At 37.3% G+C, this 20,824-nt stretch overlaps 1 protein-coding gene across 4 annotated transcripts in view; it reads left to right on the top strand.

The window, feature by feature from the left end:
• ARAP2 (ArfGAP with RhoGAP domain, ankyrin repeat and PH domain 2) overlaps window positions 1–20,824 on the top strand; it is a 178,835-nt gene that overhangs the window by 118,940 nt on the left and 39,071 nt on the right. For 3 of the 4 annotated variants that reach the window (XM_066387040.1, XM_066387041.1, XM_066387039.1), the window contains exons 21-26: window positions 3,467–3,679; window positions 7,257–7,362; window positions 10,815–10,962; window positions 12,403–12,471; window positions 15,018–15,092; window positions 17,890–18,007. In XM_066387040.1, the coding sequence (XP_066243137.1) occupies window positions 3,467–3,679; window positions 7,257–7,362; window positions 10,815–10,962; window positions 12,403–12,471; window positions 15,018–15,092; window positions 17,890–18,007 (729 nt within the window). The remainder of the gene's footprint in view (window positions 1–3,466; window positions 3,680–7,256; window positions 7,363–10,814; window positions 10,963–12,402; window positions 12,472–15,017; window positions 15,093–17,889; window positions 18,008–20,824) is intronic. The other variant, XM_066387042.1, reaches the window with a different exon arrangement.

Genomic DNA, 20,824 nt, shown 5'->3' with positions numbered 1-20,824 from the left:
CAGGGCCATATTTCTCCTTTTTAATCTGTAGATAAATATGCCCTTCATTTAGATTACAGATGTGGAAAAGAGTAAAATGATTGATCTGGTATTTTGGAAGGTGTATTAACTTTTTCTGTTTTCCTAAAATTAGAAATGTGTTGGGGTGTTTTTTAGTTGAAAGAAAGTATCGTTAGTGAGGGAGCTGCAGTAAAACATTGTGTGTTCAGCCTGACCTGTGGTGGCACAGTGGATAAAGCATCGACCTGGAAATGCTGAGGTCTCCGGTTCGAAACCCTGGGCTTGCCTGGTCAAGGCACATATGGGAGTTGATGCTTCCAGCTCCTTCCCCCATCTCTCTCTCTCTCTCTCTCTCTCTCTCTCTCTCTCTCTCTCTCCTCTCTAAAATGAATAAATAAAATAAAATTAAAAAATTTAAAAAAAATTAAAACAAACAAACAAACAAAAAAAACATTGTGTGTTCAGTTGGCTACTTATTTATTGGGTCTTGCGTGCCAGCTGCTGACCTTGGTGCTGGAAATATGGTGGTGTGAGTAGAAAGCTAAAGACAAACCTGTGGCTTATGTGTATTCTGCATGAGAACTGACAGCAAAGTGATGTGTAACAAAAATATCAGAAATAACAGAAGCAGTGAGGAAAATAATTGTGGAAATTTATGATATGTGTATATTAATCTAATTTCTTCTAGGAATAGTGCTATTTTAAGTATTTTTACTTCATACATAATCCAAGTATGATTATCATTAATATTCAGATATGTTGTTTGAATTATACCTCTACTTTAAATATGTTTTTAACCACATTATATGGGCATTACTCTGTGAGGTTTCTTCCCATGATAGTATGTTTATGAATTTATCTGCTGTAATCATCTGTTTATTTGAAAATGGGGCAGAGAGAAGGTTATCATCTTCATTTTATCAGTTATTCAGTTTAGTGCAGTTGTATGAATGAATTGCACACATGCTATGTTTTGGCAAGGGCATAACCTCATTGGGAATTTTCATATCATGTTAATTTTACAATGACATAGAGTCTTTCTTAAGCTGACAACTGATTAAAATAACCTGACTAGCTCCAGTGTATACAATTCCACGTTTCTCTAGGGAAATCAGAAGTTACTTTGTGATATTTATTTGAATTTAAAATCATTAAGCATTAGATTGTTTTCAACTAAATTTCATACATTATATCTACTTTATAACTCTAACACAAGGTACATTAGCTTGCATATTAAAGTAATAAAGCCAGTGAAATACTTTATTTTTTTTAATGTTTTTTAATAAGCAGAACTTGAGGAAAATCCCAATCATATTAGAAAATGTCCAGTGATTACAGGATGCAGGTGGACAGCTCAGAGCCTTTCAGGTCATGCTTAGTTTTAACTTTTGACCTTTGGGTTAAAATTTAAAGACCAATATTTTTGTGTGTTCATTGTGTCAAGATCTGAACTTGACTGAGTTCACAGTATGAACTTTAGAATTTTCATTTTTTAAGAGTTACAATAGTTAGTTCTTGGGGGAAATTAATTTATGTAAACAAAATTGTGTTCACATTCACATTTGGTTAACTTAGTTGATTACCAGCTATTAGAAATTCACTCAGCTAGGAATGTAGTATCTCAGAAACTTACAATTGTTTTTTGTAGAATTTGCTTATTCTTGCATTAAGTGATCATTTATTGAAAATCTGCTAATTCTTTTAGGTATTATATAACTGTTCTCTACAGAGAATAAGCATGAACCTTGCCTTCTAGGGCTTTATAGATTTGTGGATCAAAGACAAACAAGTGGGCAGTTACATCTCAAGTGTACAAAATTCTGTGGTAGAGCGTTTCTGAGGTTGGTGCAGATGTCTGTAAGGGTAAATCTTACCCAGAGTAGGGGTGGCCATGGAAGAATTGGGGGAAAGTCATTTGCATATATTGAGATGGAAGAACTAAATAAAGGGTATGATGAGATTGGACATGAAATGGTGAATGGAGCAAGAGAAGAATTCATTCTGTTAAATTATTTTGATTTGTCTATGTGTATAAGCATGGTGTATGTGCTTGTTCATGTGTTTTGTATGTATATGGCATATGTTTATTCAAATGTGTTTGAAATCTTTGAAATTAAAACCTGGGTGAAAAAGTACATGTAAGTGGTTGAAGTCATAGGTTGGGTGGGTTTACCCTGAAAATTTTGTGGGGAAGTAGAGAAGTAAAGAGAATGGAGGTTAGATTCCTAGAATTGCCAGTAAATACTAGATGAGCAGAATAAATAGACCGGAAGTGTGACCATAGAGTAAGGGAGGGTATGATATATTGCCATGAAACCATGAGATTAAAATAAATTTTTTGGAAATTCATTTGGAATGTCAAACACTGCAGCGGATTCTCATTACATAAAAACGAAATAGCATCTAGCCAATAAGTTGGCACTGATATTCTTTTTCTGTGTGTGACAGAGACAGAGAGTGGGGGACCGATAGGGACAAAAAGACAGGAAGGGAGAAAGATGAGAAGCATCGATTCGTTGCAGCTCCTTAGTTGTTCACTGATTGCTTTCCCATATGTGCCTTGACAGGGGGAGGGGTTACAGCAGAGTAAGTGACCCCTTGCTCAAGCCAGAAACCTTAGCTCAATCTGGTGAGCCTTATGCAGACCAGATGGGCCTGCGCTCAAGCCTATGACCTCAGGATTTCGAACCTGGTTCCTCTATGTCCCAGTCCGACATTCTATCCATTATACCACCACCTGGTCAGGCACACTGATATTCTTGATGAAGATTGTCCTAATAGAGTGGGAATTGGGCACAGAATGTGTGCTTAGAGGATTAGCAGGGATGTGTGGTAGTAGGAACAATAAATACAGGAAACTCCGTTTAGTTTTGGAAGTAAGAGAAAAGAGACCAGGGAGGGGCAAGGGAGGCTTTTTGTTTTCGTATCATCTGCTTTGCGTTCAACATCACAATCACTTCTCCTCCTATTAACCACTATTATTTCTATTATTTTATATGGGCACTTGAATTAATAACTTTGTAAAAAAGAAGACCCAACTCTTCATCTATGAGAAGGTGAAGGTGGGAACAGACAGACACTAATATACAAACACAAGGACAGAGGGTTGAGGAAATTTATACCAGAGAGCTTCAGTTTTGTCAGTGAAACTGGAGGCAAGTTATATTCCAGGCAACTAAGTAAAGATAGGGCACTTGCTCTAAAAGGACAATTAAAAAAGATAGTCTGAAGAACTGGGGGAAGGGCTGGCCAGGGTCTTGCTAAAAGCCGAGGGTGATACACAATATTTCATCACGTTTCCATTGTAAATACTAAAATTAGGAGGACAAGCCTTTTCTCCTCATACGTATTTCTATCAATGCTTGGATAATGATTTCATCTTGCTCATCCAGTTTGTTCAATTTTTAAGATATCAATGTACATTTTGATTTTAGATTTCTTTCATACAACTTTTTTTTTCTTAAAGGTTTAGGGTACAAATATATCTATCAAAAAAACGGTGATCCATTACACATAAGCGAACTCCTGGAGAATTTCAAAAAAGATGCAAGAAGTTTTAAACTGAGGGCTGGAAAACATCAGCTTGAAGACGTGACGGGCGTGCTGAAAAGTTTTCTGTCTGACATCGACGATGCACTCCTCACTAAGGAGCTCTATCCATACTGGATTTCTGCTTTAGGTAATGCACGTACTGCGGATGATCATAAATGTTCGCTTTTTAATTGGATGATTAAATTTTAAAACTCTTCTTGGATAAGCTGAAAATTTAATTGAAGGGGAAAATGCACATATGCCTCAGAAGAGAAATTGTGTAAATAACAATAGTTATTTACATCTACCTAAAAAGAAATTTATAATAATAATTGTTAAGGCATGTTTTACATATTTAGTTTTCAGTCGATTTCTTAATTCTTACTCTGCTTGAACTTGGGAAGTGTTATGGTCAAGTCCATGTATGCTGTTAATTTCTCATTATGATTGAACTGAAAGGTTTAATATAAGATTGGTTTTATAAGATTTTCCCATATGGCTCATTTGGATTTCCTCTATTATTTAATTTTCTTCATTAGAATACCTAATGACAATTTTTTACTCTTTATTTTTTCTATATTCCATGAAATGAAGTTAGAAATCTTTGCTACAGTGTAAGAGAACCTATTTAAGAAACGACTCTGGAAAAGTAGTTTTATAATAAATGACTAATTTGGGCAAAATGATTTCAGTAAAACTAGATTTTCATTAATTCAAAACAACTCGTTTTATAGAAACATTAAAACAATAAAGAGTTCAAAATATAACTATTGTCTTTAATTCCATCTTTTCAATAGAGTTACTTTTATTTTTACATTTTATTTTATGGTCTTTGTCCCACATCTATAATTTATTTATAAATATTTTATTAAATCACAAACATTTTCCATATATTTACAGTGTTTTCAAAAAAATAGATTTTCAGTCTTTATTTTCATATCAAATTTTAAAGTTTATCATTGAATTATATCATTAACTTACTAATAGATTCCTTTCTGGCACATTTAATCTGTTTTAAGATTTATTTGGTGGCCTGACCTGTGGTGGCACAGTGGATAAAGCGTTAACCTGGAACCCTGAGGTTGTCAATTCGAAACCCTGGGCTTGCCCGGTCAAGGCACATATGGGAGTTGATGCTTTCTGCTTCTCCCCCTCCCCTTCTCGCTCTCTCTCTCTCTCTCTCTCTCTCCCCCCCCTCCTCCCTCTCTAAAATGAATAAATAAAATATTTTTTAAAAAGGCTTTATTTGGAAAATGACCTTAGAATTTGACAGTATGATATTGCTCTGTTGAGAAATGGGTTTTTTCTTTGAAAGTATTTGTTTACTCTAAAACACCAATATGATATTTGAAGGAATTAATTTTGAAATGTCACAAAACATCCACAATTTGAAATATTATTCTAAGAATGACCCTATTAGCACCAGCAAGAACAGAATATTGTTATAAAAATAAAGCTTTTCACAGTATGCCTAAGTCAGAAGTCTTTTATTTGTTTCCTGATATTTCTCAAATCAATAGGTTTAACTCTAATCACAAGAAGAGTTGACTGTACAATTTTCTGGGGTATAAAATATGGAATTATATGATACCTTGACACCTTCGTGTTTGTTTTAAAAAGATTTTATTGTATAGTTTAACTGTATAGTTCTTTATAGTATCTGTCTTACAAAGATTTAAATTTTGTCTTCATTATAATATTAGTGACCAAAAACTATGTGACACATAAGCTTTTGCTGAATTGTCAGATTCAGTGACTAAGCTGTCTGTGATGTCCGTCTACCGGGAGGAGGTAGTGGGGAGTGGCTTCGTGTGTCAGAGAGGACTGCATTCACCTTGCACTTGGGTGTGAATTCTTTGAGAATTTACTTGGAGAAGACTTTGAATACTGAGTCAAATAGCCCTTAAAGTCTTTGGCTTTCAAATTCCCTGCTGCTCTCACCCTGACCTTTCAGAAGTGCCCTGTGCTGTTTCTGACAAGGCTAAACCAGAACTCTGGGTGACCTCTCAGAAGAGCTCTCTGGGGTCCTGTGCAGCCAAGGCGAAGGATGTCTTCCAGTGACAAAGCACTTGCTTATATGATATATGATCTGTTCTTCTAGGAACACTATTAAATTGTCTGAAGTCTGTGTGGCTAGTTGAATAGTTCATTATATTTTCTGTGTGACCTAAAATCTGTCTTAAGTTTTACTTTCCATTTGCTTAGGCTTTGTTTTGAAAGTGTCATTTATTTTTGTTTTTATAAGATTTGTGAAAATGTGCTATACCAGAATGACTTCTTGTAATAAGTGCAGTAGTATCAATTAACTTTTTATTGAATAAATACAATTATTTCTGTAGTTAGAAACAGGATGACACAAGGGTAAGTGTTTGGGTTATACTAGGGATGACAATTAATTCTTTTTTACTGTTTACTGATTTTAGAGAAGGAGAGAATGAGAAAGGTAAACATCAGTTTTTCCCCCCACTCATCTATGCGTGCATTGGTTGATTCTTTATGTGCTCTAACCGGGGATCAAACCTGCAACTGGGGCACACCATGACGATGCTGAGCTGCCCAGCTAGGGGGCCAGTGGTTAATTCTTCATTCACTTCCAGTGTGATATCTGAATGTAATCTGGGTGTTTGCCCCTTTTGCTTTTATAGTCATTTCATCTGCCAATGCAGATAAGTCAATATGACTGTTTACTTTTATAGATCTCTATGCAGGCTAAATAAGCACAAAGGAGCTATCAGTTGCAGTATGGAATAGGAATGTGTTTCAAAATGTGTCATAGAGGTTTTTACCTCCCCAAGGATCCTAATGCCCTTTACAAGTGACCATGTACTTCTAAAGAATTATTCATTTGTCGCTGGCTTTCTGTGAATAGAATAGGCAGGGCTAAACAGAAAATGAAAAAGTCTGGTTTCCAAAAGTAGTTGGGAATTTAGAGGGAATATATGAGTACAATACCCTCGAGTTACAAAGTCAGCAGTTATTTCCCCTGTGAGCTACTAGTAGGTTAGACTTCTTCTAAGGACTAGAACTTTGGGGGTTCCTATGCTTAGTTTCTCCAAGTATGTATTTGACTTCCTGGGGTGAGGAGAGTGGAGGGTAATTCCTTCTTGTCATCTGCTCCATGACTAACCAAGTTCTGTCCGTGACGAAGGCCAAGGGCCCATCCTCCTGTAAGTCAGTATCGTAGCTATCTGGAGCTGCACACGACTTCTACTGTCCCCTTTTCTTTTCCAAAGAGCTGAAGGTGCCAGGGCTGGTGAAATTTCTTGGACCTGCTGGGTAGTGCACAGTTCACAGCTCTGGGATGGTTAGTTTTTGGAAGATTTCTATGATTTCACAAGGGAAAAAAGAATAGTAATGTCATTTTCAAATACAAATAGCAAAATCTTTTCATAGTCAGAGTTCAACTACTTTTGGCTTATCTCTTCAGTTTTCACTCCACTTTGAGTTATTAATTGAATATATTCCTATTAGATGAAGTTCAGTAGCCCATAAAGTAGAAAATAAAATACAGCCCTGGGTTTTGAATAAGAACTGTAGCATATAGCCATGGAATGTTTATGTAAATACTTTTCCAGGATTATAGAAGTTTGAATATTTTTCTGTTAAAACTTGATTGTATCGCTTAGTGAAATATAATTGTGAATATTGTTATGTAATACTATTAAAAGGCAAATTTGTAATACAGTTTATTACATTAGACTTAAAGTTTCTTTTTTAACCTCTAGATACCCAAGATGACAAGGAAAGAATTAAAAAATATGGAGCATTTATACGTACACTCTCAGGGGTCAACCGAGCAACACTGGCAGCTATAATAGAACATCTCTACAGGTGGGCACATTCATGAATTTTCTAGTTCATTTCAAACATGGCACTTGATAAGTTATTATTTCCAGAATTGTAAGTACTGTGGTTAACTTTCTACATGTGACTGCAAATCTTTCACTATATCTTAAGAGAGGTTTCAAAATTAAACTTTCAAAGTTAATTAAACCATTAAACTCTTGTTTTACTGTCTCTTTCTGTAATTAAGATGCATTTCAAATAATGACCCTAGAGAGTTTCTTCAATGAATTAAAAATAGTCATGTACAGTATCTTCAAATGCATAAGCAAGACTTGGGAACCTCATTCAGGAGGGAGGTGGCTAAGCTGACCTGTGGTGGTGCAGTGGATAAAGCACTAACTGGAAAGCTGAGGTCGCCAGTTCAAAACCCCGGACTTGCCTGGTCAAGGCACATATGGGAGTTGATGCTTCCTGCTCCTCCCCACTTCTCTCTTTCTCTCTCTTTCTCTCTCGCTCTCCTCTTTCTCTAAAATTGAATAAATAAAAAAATCTTAAAAAAATGTTTTTAAAAATAAGAGGGAGGTGGCTAAGAGAAGGGAAGGGCGGAATTCTATAGCAGGACTCTGTGAGCCCGTGTTTTCTCATGGTGGATTCTTCATTAACTCATCTATTTACCACCAGTTTGTATCTGGCCGGACTCGAATGTATTGGTGTCAGACTGTTGATCTGATGAGGAAATTTTGAACATCAGAAGCTTTGTCTGTGTCAGAGCATGTGGTCCCCTGTATTTGGGAGGATAGGAGGAATATAATGGTAGCTTAAGTAATGACACTTCAAGGATGAGGATGTTTGAAAATAACCTTTTACATTAAAACCAAAGGTTTGCTTTGCGATCAGCGAAAACGACTATTGTTTAAGGAATATATTGTTGTAGCCTCCTGTCTGGATGCAGTTCTCCCTTGAATACATTTCTGGGAAGCTGAATTCTGCTCAAAGTACTCCATTGGAGTCTATATTCAGATATCCTCCACCATTTATTTTTCTTCTTCATCTTTTCCAGCCACCACTCCTCATACATGTAAACTCTATGACTATCAATCTGGTTTTCTTTTCTTTAAAAAAAAATTAATTGAAATTGTTTTGGGGTGACACTGATAACATAATTTTACAGGTTCCGGGGCCCAGTTCCACAGCACATCCCTGTACCCTGCATTGTGTGTCCATGCCCACGAGTGAGACCTTCTGATTTTCTTATTGCATCAGATAAATATAGTCAGCAGAGTCCTAGCTCTATGCCTATGAGACATTGGGACAGATTTTCTTTTTCAATAATTTTAGTAGTGACCAGGCTGCTGCAATTTATTAATTTTTAAACCTTTAGTTACACATCATTATTCTTACAATTCTTAATTCAGTTTAGAATTTGAGATAACGTGTTCATTTCCTTCCTTCCTCCCTCACTCCTTTTTCTCACCTCACATATAGTTTAGCTTCTGTTGTGTGCTAGACGGTGCCTGTCGGAGTCCACGTGAGCACAAATATTTGAAAATAATATGTAGATGACAAAATCATTAAGTCTGCAGTTCCCAAAGGGAGCCCCAAGGAGCCGGGGATGTCACTGTAGACTCGGTGCTGCAGGGCACTGGATGTATTTTAAGGAAGCTCAGCAACACTGGAGCAGATTTTCATACAGAGAATGATATCGTGAGCCATGGACTTGTAGAGGAGGGACTGAGTCACTCGTTGTGTGTGGATGTCCAGGGGATGCTTCAGATTTAAAGAGACATATGAACTGGGCATGCAGTAGTATAGGAAGTATAAGGAATGAGCCAAGGGCACTTTCTCGGAAACAGGTGTGCTAGGAGAGGAGGTGGTTTGTAGCTGGCGGCAGGAGGTTGTGAAAGGCTCTATGAATCATGCAAAAACATTCAGGGTTTATTCCTTTAAGTGATAGGTGGTGACTGATTAAATCTGTTCTAGGATAATAACCCCTGTAGTGGGATGGTTGGGAAGAGGTTAGAGTAGAGGCAGAGAAACTAATTAGGAAACAGTTTGAATGGGCTTCCGACGAGAAGGCCTGAGCGAGAAGAGACTGAGCAGGCTGAATAAGGAGCACCAGGGAACGCTAACATGTGGGGGCTGAAAATACAGGAAGAAAAGGAACATGCCACACTGTAGGTGCTTTGGCCAGAAATGAAGGCAGCAATCACACTAGAGTGTGATTAAAGCAACACTGTCCGACTGTGAGATGCCTAGATTCTAGTAACAGAGACCAACCTGCAGATACGTTTTCCAGATGTTCACAGCCTAGTGTAGAAGAATACAGAGGTGGTTTTGAGAAGGGTGTCCAGTTATTACATTCTTCTCTAACTTGTAATTCTGTGTGCATCCTGTAGATCATATAGGATGACTGTGCTTATTCTGTGTCTGCTATGCGACTTGGCATCTTATTTCTTACTATATATATGTATGTATATATATATATACATATACATATACATATATATACATACATATATATATGTATATATATATTGCTGTCATGCTTGCTCACTTTCTTCCAGTCCCTACTAGAATTTCTGTTCTTATAGACAGGTGTACCAACCTTAGTCTTGCTTTAATCTTTTGGTGGAGTTGGCCTCCCCTGTTTGGTATGTGTCCTAAAAGTTTGGACATGTAATTAGGCAATTAAGCAGCTGCTATAATAGAGGGCATTGGTAGATACTTCCATGTTTATCACTTAGTGTTCTCATCTCATGCATTTTTATCAATATAAATTTTCTTTTATTATGGTGATGGCTGTAGTTTTCCTTTTTATCTTAATCGTTTTGAACTTACACTTGTAACTGCTTTAAAGGCTCTAAGACCCAAGCATAGCCTACTGATTGGGAGACTTGACTCATCTGTTCATTTCTGTTCATTATAAGAAGCCATTCTTAGTTCTATTCAGAAGTATAATTATATTTTTAATTGAAATGTTTGCTTTTTGAGAGCTAGTATCCTGTTCCTTGATAATGCACTTTCTGCAACAGTCAGGGCAGCCCTGAACAGTGACCTTGGGACTCTCCGCCCTGTGCCGCCTGATTGACCATTCTGCCTGGTTCCCTCCTGACCTACCACCCCCTTTCCCCTCATGCACCTGTGCTTCGGCCCCTCAGCTCGTTTCACACTGCTCTCAAGTACACCTTTATGCCTTTGTCATGGGTTGTCCCACTATCGGGAATTGTTGGATACAGTGGGTCCCTCGAAATCAACACTCAGGCACTGCTTTGTAACCTGTAGCAATATCTTCTCTGATGGTAGTTTTTTCTTATGCTCTTAACAACACTGTTAGCTACTTGGAAGAAAGAACTGTGTATTTACCTTTAAAACACCACTGCACCTTTTATAGCTGAGACTTTTGATACATATTAAAGTGATACATGAATATATGACTTCTAGTTTATGAAATTTTCAAATAGGAGCGTGTCATAATGAGCAATGCTTTTCTTTAACAGGGTTCAGAGATGCTCAGAAATCAATCACATGAATGCCCATAATTTGGCCTTGGTCTTTTCATCCTGTTTATTTCAAACGAAGGGACAGACGAGTGAAGAAGTAAATGTAATTGAGGACCTAATTAATAATTATGTTGAAATATTTGAGGTAAATATTTTATATATTCTTTTTATTAAAATAGTTTTCTTACTGTTTGCAAACAAAATACATATTTTAGGATGCTTTTATTCAGATCTTTATGAATATCTAAAAATAACGAAAATAAAGGATAGTTATATTTGGTCTTAATTTTTTAGATATAACAGCTTTTTAAAGTGGGCTGCTTTTAAAGCTCTTTTACCATCTGGTGTCTGTCAGACATAATATTCCTATTTATAGTGTATTTCTGTGTGTTTTTCTTCCTCAGTCTATGTATGCATTAAATATGTGTACTTAGAGGTGTGAAATTATGAATTTACAAATTCAGTAATAAACACCAGGCTATTAAATTCTGCACTTGAAAGTGCTTCCATGTTTTCTTTTCATTGTGCACTGAATTGGAAAAAAATGAAAATTCTGAAGTATAATTCTGTGATTTTCACTATCATCTCTGTTCTAATTATTTGACTTTTCAGTTTGCTATTTTATGCAGTTAATATATTCATGTTCATCAGAAAACTGTTAGAATAGGGATAGTTTCATAGTTCAAAGATGTCAAAATAGAGGAAATTTGAATGTAGGGATACAGGGGACCTAGGTCAACAGTCTGGCTGCATATGATTTTCAGCATCTCAGTTGTGTCATTGAACCTTTCTGAGCATTGCATTAAATGGTGCTCTAGAAGATGACTTGTTTTCTAGTGCTACAGATGTACCAGATGAATGCAAGTGTATTAGTAGGTTACTATTTGTAAAGTCCTTATGTTATTATAATAACTGGTCACAAGATTTCTTTAGCAAGGGGAAGAAAGCTGTATTTTAATAAAATAGTCATGGTTGATATCTTAATTTATGTAGGAACGGACACCGGAGTTGTCAGTTTCTTTTTGCTTTTTGATCTTCTTTTTATTTCTTTCTATATATGTTCACTGTTTTTGATCAACAGCAGCTTCTGTGCAATAATTCTGATGCTGAGAATTGAAAGAATTAGGAAAAAGAATATTGTGTGGCTTTGCGTGCTTTCTTTATTTTTTTATTTTTACTGTTTCATTAATGAAAAAGAAAATGGTTATTTTCATAGTTTTGTTAAATATAACTGTCATTGGTGGAAATTTCAGTTTGAGAAACGAGTCTTATCTCTCAACCTACATAATACACTCTACAAACCAGTCATCTGCACCTTTGATCATTAAACTGCCCTGGCAAAGGGGCTTTCGTTGACAGAACCTGTCGCCGGAAGTGGTATCATCATAAAGTGTTCTGCCTTTTATGAAGCTCTTACCTTGTGGGCTTGATTTCTGCCCCAGCTGTGTGGGCCTGCGCTGGTTTAAGATGGCCATGCTCGTTTATTTTTACATGTTGGTCTTTAAATTCCTGAAGAAACTATGTGAGGATGAATACCATCACTCCATGCATTTTATTAGAATGTCCCAAATTATATTTTAAACAGGTTAAAGAAGACCAAGTCAAACAAATGGACATAGAAAATAGCTTTATTACCAAGTGGAAAGACACTCAAGTGAGTAGTAATAGTTAGATCTCCAAAGAATAAAAAAAAAAAATTTTTTTAAACCCTCAAAACTTCCATTGTAAGTTTATTGTTAAATAAACAATTGTTGTGTTTATTTCAAGTTTCTCTTTGAAGCAAAGTAAAATTAATGGGCAAAGGGACCCAACATAAAATAGGTGTGTAATTCTGCAGCTTGCAGCACGTATGCAAAATGCCAGAGTTCCTTAATGTAAATTTTTCAAACTGTAGAAGGGAAAAAAAAAAAAAATCAGCGTTAATCTTATCAAAATATCCTTTATAAAATCAGTTTCCATTTATAAAAGCACTATTGAAAATGTCAGTGGATTTCACAGGAAGCATTTAAAGCCCAAAATACTAGAGTGAATTGAAAATTCAGCCTCCCTTGTGGTTCTGTCCGTTACGATTTTGAACATATAAATTATTTCTTATACGCTTTTGCTCTGCCTGCTGTGGGATGATTGCATTAGCGGGAACGTTTCTGTGTGATCTTTGTAACACATGCTAATTTATGTCTTAGTGGGCTTTTCTAGATCTTTTCTTGCTTTTTTCAGTCTCATTATATTGGATGTGTGTGTTCAGGCTGTGCTGCACTTTTCCAGGGTACCTCTCCTCGTCTGACGACTGTTCACTGGACTTGCTTACGGTCACTCTTTAATCCTCTTCTAATAACTGGGAATTTTAGTGAATTCAGGGTACCAATGTAAATAATAGAAATGGGTGGAATATTTTCTGTTTATTAGATGCACTCAGAGAATGAGGCAAATGCTTCCTTATTAGTCAAACCCCAAATTCACCTCATTCCTGGAATATCCACTCCTAATTAGAGAAGCCATCGGAGCCATCATTCTATATGAAAAAGATGACGAAAGGCTTTTATGCCAGTGCCTGGATTTCCGAGTAACAGTACTCTGAAACTAATTTCCGAAACAAGTATTTCCTCCATTTTGACCCCAAGTAATGAACGCAGCCTCCAGGGGAGTTAGCTGGAACACTAAAAAACCTGGCTCATTATTAGGAAGTTCTTTTGGATTCTTGCTTTTTCGGGGAGTTTCAGTCATGAAATAAGGGATTGTGTGAGCCCAAGGGATAATCTTTGACACATTAGCTATACTGTTGTACATAAAGCAGAGTACCCTTTTGCATTTTTCTCCTATATTCATCTTACAGTAAAGAAAGGAGTCTTGAATACTTCCTCATTAGGTATAAGTAAAAATAAGAAAAGAATGATCTATATAATAGAGTAATTGGGAAAGGAAAGTTAGAAGTGTTTGGAAAAATCTGTTTCTTGGTTTTTGGTTTTTGTTTTTATCGCTTTAGGTTTTCTCTATTTCATCCAGCTCTCTCCTCTGGAGTATTTTTCTGACAGTTTCTGTGTCCCTGTTTGAATATCTTAGCTGTGCTTGTTCTTGGCTTCACTCTGTGAGTTCGTAGTGTTTGCTTTTTTAATTTTTAAAAACGTGTCCTTCCTGGAGAGTTGTTTATGCAAACACAGTGAAAAGGAAAAATGTCAACTGGATGTTTTCTTCCTTAGGATTTTTGTATAGCATCAAAAGTAAGAAAGAAAAAGTAGAACTAAGGTTTTCTAAGCCTACAGTGTCAGAATAATTAAGAACTCTTCTTCAAAGTACATTTTTAGTGTTTCCCCCACAAATTTACTCATTAGGTTTTACTCCGAGGCAAATTTAACTGCAGAATGACCCTTTCTCCATTAAAGATTCGATGATGGATATTATTTCTAAATGGTTACACAACTTAAGGGAATTTTTGGAGAAAGCTTATCAAAATATTTTTCATAGATTAATTTGGTTCTTTGTTAATCTTTTCCACCTTATACTGTCAATCTCTACATAACACTTATGTTATTCTTTTTATTTATTGGCTGGTATCTCCTTCACTTAGGATGTCTTCTCAGGGTTTCATAGTGACCCCAAATAGCACCAATGCTTGGCTAAAAATAATTAAAAAGTTATCTTTATTATCTACCTTATTTTGTCACTTCACTGTTTTGTTCTGTTTTTCTTGCTAAGTATACTTTATCTGTAGTTTTAATACAACTCTGACCGAGTTTATCCTCAGATGTCAACTTGTGGACATACTATCTCTGAAAATGTCACAGCACCTATTTTTCATTTGGCATTTGGCCCACACTATCGCTTAGAGCAGAATTACATACAGCTGATTTTTCACTCCTTATTTTGTTAAACAACAGCTGTTGTTATAACAAGCATAATTTTATTCTAGCCAGATTCATTATTTCTGCAAGAATATAAGGATATCTAAGGGCTCTAAGCTCTGCAGTAAGAGATAAGAAGTCTCCCTGTAACTGTTGAGGCTGATTGTGTTTGTGTAGATCCTTGTCTTGGGTCAACCACATCTGGTAAATTGGTATCATCTGCTGTTCAGGGGGACATGGGCTGACTTCATTATTATGAACTATTCAGAACTAGGACTAGTACTGTCTCAGTGTCTTAAGTGTCATACATGTGTTCTTGCCACGTCCTTACACTTGCCGTCTTCACATCTGCCTCCGCCAGGTTTCCCAGGCTGGGGACTTGCTGATTGAAGTGTATGTGGGAAGGAAGGAGCCCGACTGCAGTATTATAATCCGGGTGAGTCCTGAACGTGGCTGCAAAAAGTCCTGCTGGAAAGTGCAATTGTCAGCGTTAATTTACATGTTTTGAATTTTTCACTGTTTCTTATAGCTTATTTTACACATCCAGTTCAAACTATGACTGATGACAGGATTGACTTTTTAAACCAGTAGCCTCTGGGAATTCCATGTTTTAGTCATTTGGAAAAGGTGCATTTTAACGTGCTTTGGCTTGAAGTTAGGATTTCCCATGGGTCCTGGAAAACAACCTGAGACTAAATTTCTCGCTCCTTCCCTTAGGTTCTTAATGTTATACAAGTTATTTATTTGGTTTGAGCCTCTGTCTTTTCACCTGTAAAGTGAGGAAAAACTATTGCACCATAGCATTGATAGGAGGACTCAATAAGATAATGCATATAAGACACTTAGCAAATTGCTTGGCACATTAAGTGTGTAATAACTGTTACAACTATTATTATTATTAATCATTAATCTGCTACCTTTCTATTGTAGACTTTAGTTTCTAGTTTAACAATTTATTTGAATATTGGATTACTCTTTTTTTTTCTATGCCTATTAATTATTTTTATAGATTAAAAAGGTCCTTATCATGCTACCGTGGTCCATGCTTGGTCTGATTTAGGAAGAGTAACAGTGATATTTCCAATTCCCACTTAGTGGGAAAACGTTCTCTATGAGGAATAGACATTACGCCATGTAGCAGGACATACTCAGCTACAGCAGTTTATCATTTTTAAAGTTCAAGATCAGAGTCTTCATATTAGATATTTCTGGACTTTAGTTCTGTTAAACATGTCTTGTGATTGTTAATGTATATATTTTTAATAGTTAACATATTATGACTGTAGCACTGGTTACCTTGCCTAGAACATGGAGCTGATCGCAGGCTATGGTCTGGCGACTCCTTGGTCACATCACAGCTCTTATGCTGATCACTCTGTGATGGTGATGGAAGGGGTCTTGAGGAGCCAGGACAGATGAATCAGCCCAGTTCTTACATTAGAATCAGTATTCACAGCACATGACTTGACTTTGCATACACCCAAATGCTTTAGTTTAGTAGCTCAGTTTAGCTTTGTCTTACTAAGGGAAGCTGTAAAAGAAGTTCTTACAGCTGAGCAAACTTTTTGTTATTTTAAGTACAGTACTTAGAAATGACTGTCCAGTTTCACCGTAAAAATTCCTTCCGAAAACATTGCAAACACTATACAAAAATAACCATTAACATCTGTTTAATGCTTAGGGCTTTGCAAAAATCTTGAGTTACCTTTATCTCAGCTGATCATTACCTCAAACAAAGTTGGCAGATAAAGCAGGGAATGTCCTAAGTTTATAAGAATCGGAACTGGGAATTCAAGAAGCATCAAGGCCAGAATGCAAACCTGGGTCACCATATTCCAAACCCGATGTCCATTATACTGATTTACATATTCTTTCCAATAATGGTTTCCACAGTGCCGTTGGTGGAGTTGGAGGTGTTCTGAAGAGGGAGCCGTGGGTTTTCCCTGAGACAGGCTGGAGTTCAGCCTTCCTGTCCTGTATCCCTCTGAGATGTGTTCTTTGCTGACCTTGTCACAAATTTGGTTTCTCAGTCATTAATTTATTATTGATTTCTCAATTAGATTAATTTATGAAAAGAGTATACTTTAAAATTTTTAAAGCCATTCAGATGAACAGCCTCATTGAAATGAGTCATCGACTAATGTTTCTGCTGCTCAAAGTTTTCTGCTTTACCCAGATGCTGCTTTATTTATTTGGGGGGGTTTGCTTTTAAGTTTATACTGTCTTGGGCTTTTCTAGATGGGAAACGGTGGAGTTCACATGTAACTAGTATTCCAAAGAAAGTACTGGGTTCTACAAAGTTGAAAAGATACACTGTATGAGTTCCCTATGATGATAATTATTTATATTATTTATACATGTGCAGTGTGTTCATGATCAGTATTGGACAGGAGAAATGGGAACGAGCACATTTCTTTCCTAAGAAGTTGTTAAATAGGTACATACTTTTACTGAAAATGTGAGGTTAGAATAGTTGAACGCTTAAACCATCTTTTATTTGTTTAACACGTTAGCTAAGTTCTCATTGAAGAAAGCCAGCTTGCTGTTGGCCAGCATGCATTTCAGATTGGCACATGCAGAAACAAGAAGAAACAAATCAGCCACAAGGTCCCGAAGAAGGTGGTGTGCTCAGGCAGTGGCCTGAGGCTCTGGGGCTCTTGCAGAGCTGGCCCCTGGGCTGGCGCTGCAGACCCTGGCCTGTGCCCTGAAATCCGGTCTCCCGTGCACTTTGGTGTCCCACCATCTGTCACTTGGCAGGGCAGGATACACTGCAGACCACTAAAACCCTGAGGCTCTTTGGCACAGCAGACAGCAGTCAGCTGTGTATAATTTGGGCATCAGGCTGAATAAACCAAGCCACTTTGAACTCTTGATTATAGAACTGACAAGTGAAAAGTTTTACTCTCAAACGCCATTGGATTTGCTGTCTTGTGAGGGTCTTTGAGTGTGTGACTTAGGTATATGCTTCCCTTCTGAGTGATCTAATTACTAAGTTAAAAAAAATCTTCCTGATTATGTCTGTGTTGTAATAACTTTTTGCCCTCACATTAAAATGTATTTTATGGGAAAGATCTGAATGGGCTGTTTTTTGCTGTGTGCTTAAAGAAGCTAGTTATACATACTAAGAAGAAACTTGGGCTATCAGAAGATGGTGGATGGCGAATATGGGTGCCTTAGCCTGGGCTTCGTCTGTATCTGACATGCGTTCTAAAGAAATTTGGCCTCTTTTACAGATATCTCCTGTGATGGAAGCAGAAGAATTAACGAATGATATATTGGCAATAAAAAATATTATTCCTACAAAAGGTGATATCTGGGCCACATTTGAAGTCATTGATAATGAAGAGCTGGGTAAGTGATTTTCATGCCAGGGAGTCTTAAATTCCTTAATACATGAAGAAGTACTATTTTTGTGATGTCATTACTAGCATTTTATGTTTTTCTGAAGATTTACATTACAAATTCCCCTCTGCTGCAGTGCCTGTGCTGATATGTTATTGCCACTTGCGGTTGCCCCCCTATGATTTTACTCATTGAAACAATTAGATTATTTATTGACTATAAAAATATAGTGCAGGGCCTGGCCAGTGGCTCAGTGGATAGAGTGTCAGCCCAGCATGCAGACAACCCGGATTCAGTTCTCGGTCAGGGTGCACAGAAGAAGTGCCCATCTGTTTCTCTTCTCCTCCCTCTCTCCCTTGCTTCTTCTTCCTCTTCCCCTCCTGCAGCAGTGGCTCGATTGGTTTGAGAGTGGCCCCGGTTGCTGAGGATAGCTTGGTTGGTCCAAGCATGTCAACCTCCGGGGCTAAAAATAGCTTGGTACTGGAGCATCGGTCCCAGAAGGAGTTGCTGGGTGGATCCTGGCCAGGGTGCATACAGGAGTCTGCCTCACTATCTCCTCTCCTCTCACCTAAAAATTAATAAATAAATAAGCAAACAAATAAATAAAAAAGAAAATATAATGCAAAGTGTTAAGCATCTATGTTGTTGTCTTAGGAAATAAGGCTTTTGTTTCTAAGGACATGCAGTTTGATTTGTAACAACATTCTTAAATATCACCACCACCATCCACATTATTTCTGCATGCTACTTATTTAACAAAAGGAACATTGATTTAAAAGAATATTTACTATTTAAAAAAATAATTTTGTTTTAAGCCTATCAGAAGCCTTTTTTTTTTTCCTTTTTCCTTTTTGTGTATTAGTGGAGTGGGTCAGATATTTTGTCCTCTTTTGTCACAGCTGTGGGTGGATAAAGAGAGCTTTCAAAACACCTTGACTATCCGGGCAGTCAAGTGCTGAATAAGCTTACCATTCTAACGACACCATTTGGTTTTAAAGACCTTTAGGAAAAAGAATACAAGATGCAGGATGTCTTTGTGCTTTGACCATCTGTCTAGCTGATAACCTACTAAGGTCTTGGGACCCTTTCACACGTAGCTGTCAAACTGCCAGAAGTAAAATCTTGCCACCTGCAAGTTCAAGCTAAAAAGTAAAATTCAACGTTGAAATACTCCAGTGCTGTGTTCTTGGGAATGTTGTGGTCATTGTTAGAATGCAAGAAATAGGATTATCAAACACTTTCATCTCTCAGTGCTCCATTCTTGATGTTTTTATTTCCTTTTTGTCATGCACAGTTCTTTAATAACCTTTACAGGTATCAAAATGTTATTTTTCAATATTCACTGTCAAGGCTGGCTCTGGTGTTTCAGTATCATGCAATTAAAATCTCTTGCACAACTGCAGCACAATTTTGTATCATTGTATGGTTCAGTAGTGGTAGAGTCTTTTGATTTTTGTTTAAATATAAGGAAAGGGTGTAGGTTGTCCGCTTCATCATATTCGTAAGTAAAAGGTGACTGTCAGCCTTTACTGCCAGAACCATCTTTCCAGACCACGAACAGGATCGTACCATTCCCTCATTAAAACCCTTTTATTACGTGCTTATTGCCTATCTGTCTTGCAAGATCCAGCTCAAATACCCCTTCCTCCATAATGCCACTTCAACATGGTTCCCACTGATCTTTTCTTTTCCTGAGTATTTGCTTATAGATCTATAATGTGTGTGGTCTGCCTTACTGAATGTATGTACCTGGCTCTGCCCTGGGCCACATGCTCCTTAGGACATTTACCGTATCTTGCAGACCTTTATATGTCCCACTGCCTCTAGCATCGCACACTGGTGTGGGACACATCCTGCAGATGTCTTGTTCACTGAGGTGGAACCTGAGTAGAGTACCAGAACCTGAGTGCTCCGCGTTGTTGCTTCTTGGATAAATGTATTGAAATGTGACAGGCAATGAAAAAATGACTCCTGCTTGTAGATTAGCAACCATGAGGCCATCTGAGTAAGGCCTTGGTTGGGTCTGAGCCAGCCGACTGGACTGTCTCCTGCCTGCTTCTGTTTCTGTTGGTTTCTCAGGAGATTCTCAGCAGAATAATGAATCATGGATTTGGGCGTAGGCACCCTCTCTCTACCACCTCATTCTCTCAAGGGTTCAGTCAAAGTGTCTCCTGTGTCACAGCATTGGAGCTCTGTGATGCCTCCTTCAGCCCGAGAGGAGGGAGCAGAGTGGACTAGGGTAGAAGGGGATTATATGTAGTTAGAAGAGAGATTGTAATCAGCTTGGAAACATTGTTTTTAAATTTCATCAGGGAAAATGAAGGGATACCTACCCTGAAAATGTGATAATGATAATAAATGGTAAGGTTGGATGGGGGTGGGTTACATTGTTGTTACTGTTTTGTTGTTCTTTTGTTTCCTTCTCTCTACATAAAAAAAAAAAAAGTTACCCGTTGAAGCTTTAAAAATAGCAGGAGACCTCAAGTTGTTTTGATTTGTGAATTTCCAAATATTTAATCAAAAGAACACCCCACGTACCTCAAGAACCTACATTTGAAGGAGTTAAGAATTAAAATTTGGAGTGCCTTTCATGTTTGGTCAACTGTTCAAGTAGAAATTGTTCAAGTAGAAATGCCAGACGAGAAAACGAAGACGGTTCTCACGGTTTTAGAGGCACGAAGCTGGGAAGGCAGCAGAGGGGCCGGTGATTATGTCGGCTTCCTGCACGGCACACGGGACCCGCTCCACCTGACCTGGAGTGTGCAGAGCTTCATTGCTGGAAACGTGCAGGGAAGGAGAAGCGGAAGAGAAAAAGAAGATAAAAGG

This window comes from Saccopteryx leptura, chromosome 5, assembly GCF_036850995.1.
Source record: "Saccopteryx leptura isolate mSacLep1 chromosome 5, mSacLep1_pri_phased_curated, whole genome shotgun sequence".
In the NCBI taxonomy this organism is placed as follows: domain Eukaryota; kingdom Metazoa; phylum Chordata; class Mammalia; order Chiroptera; family Emballonuridae; genus Saccopteryx; species Saccopteryx leptura.
The sequence above is the reverse complement of the archived record's forward strand: the minus strand, read 5'-3'. Positions and strand labels throughout refer to the sequence as shown.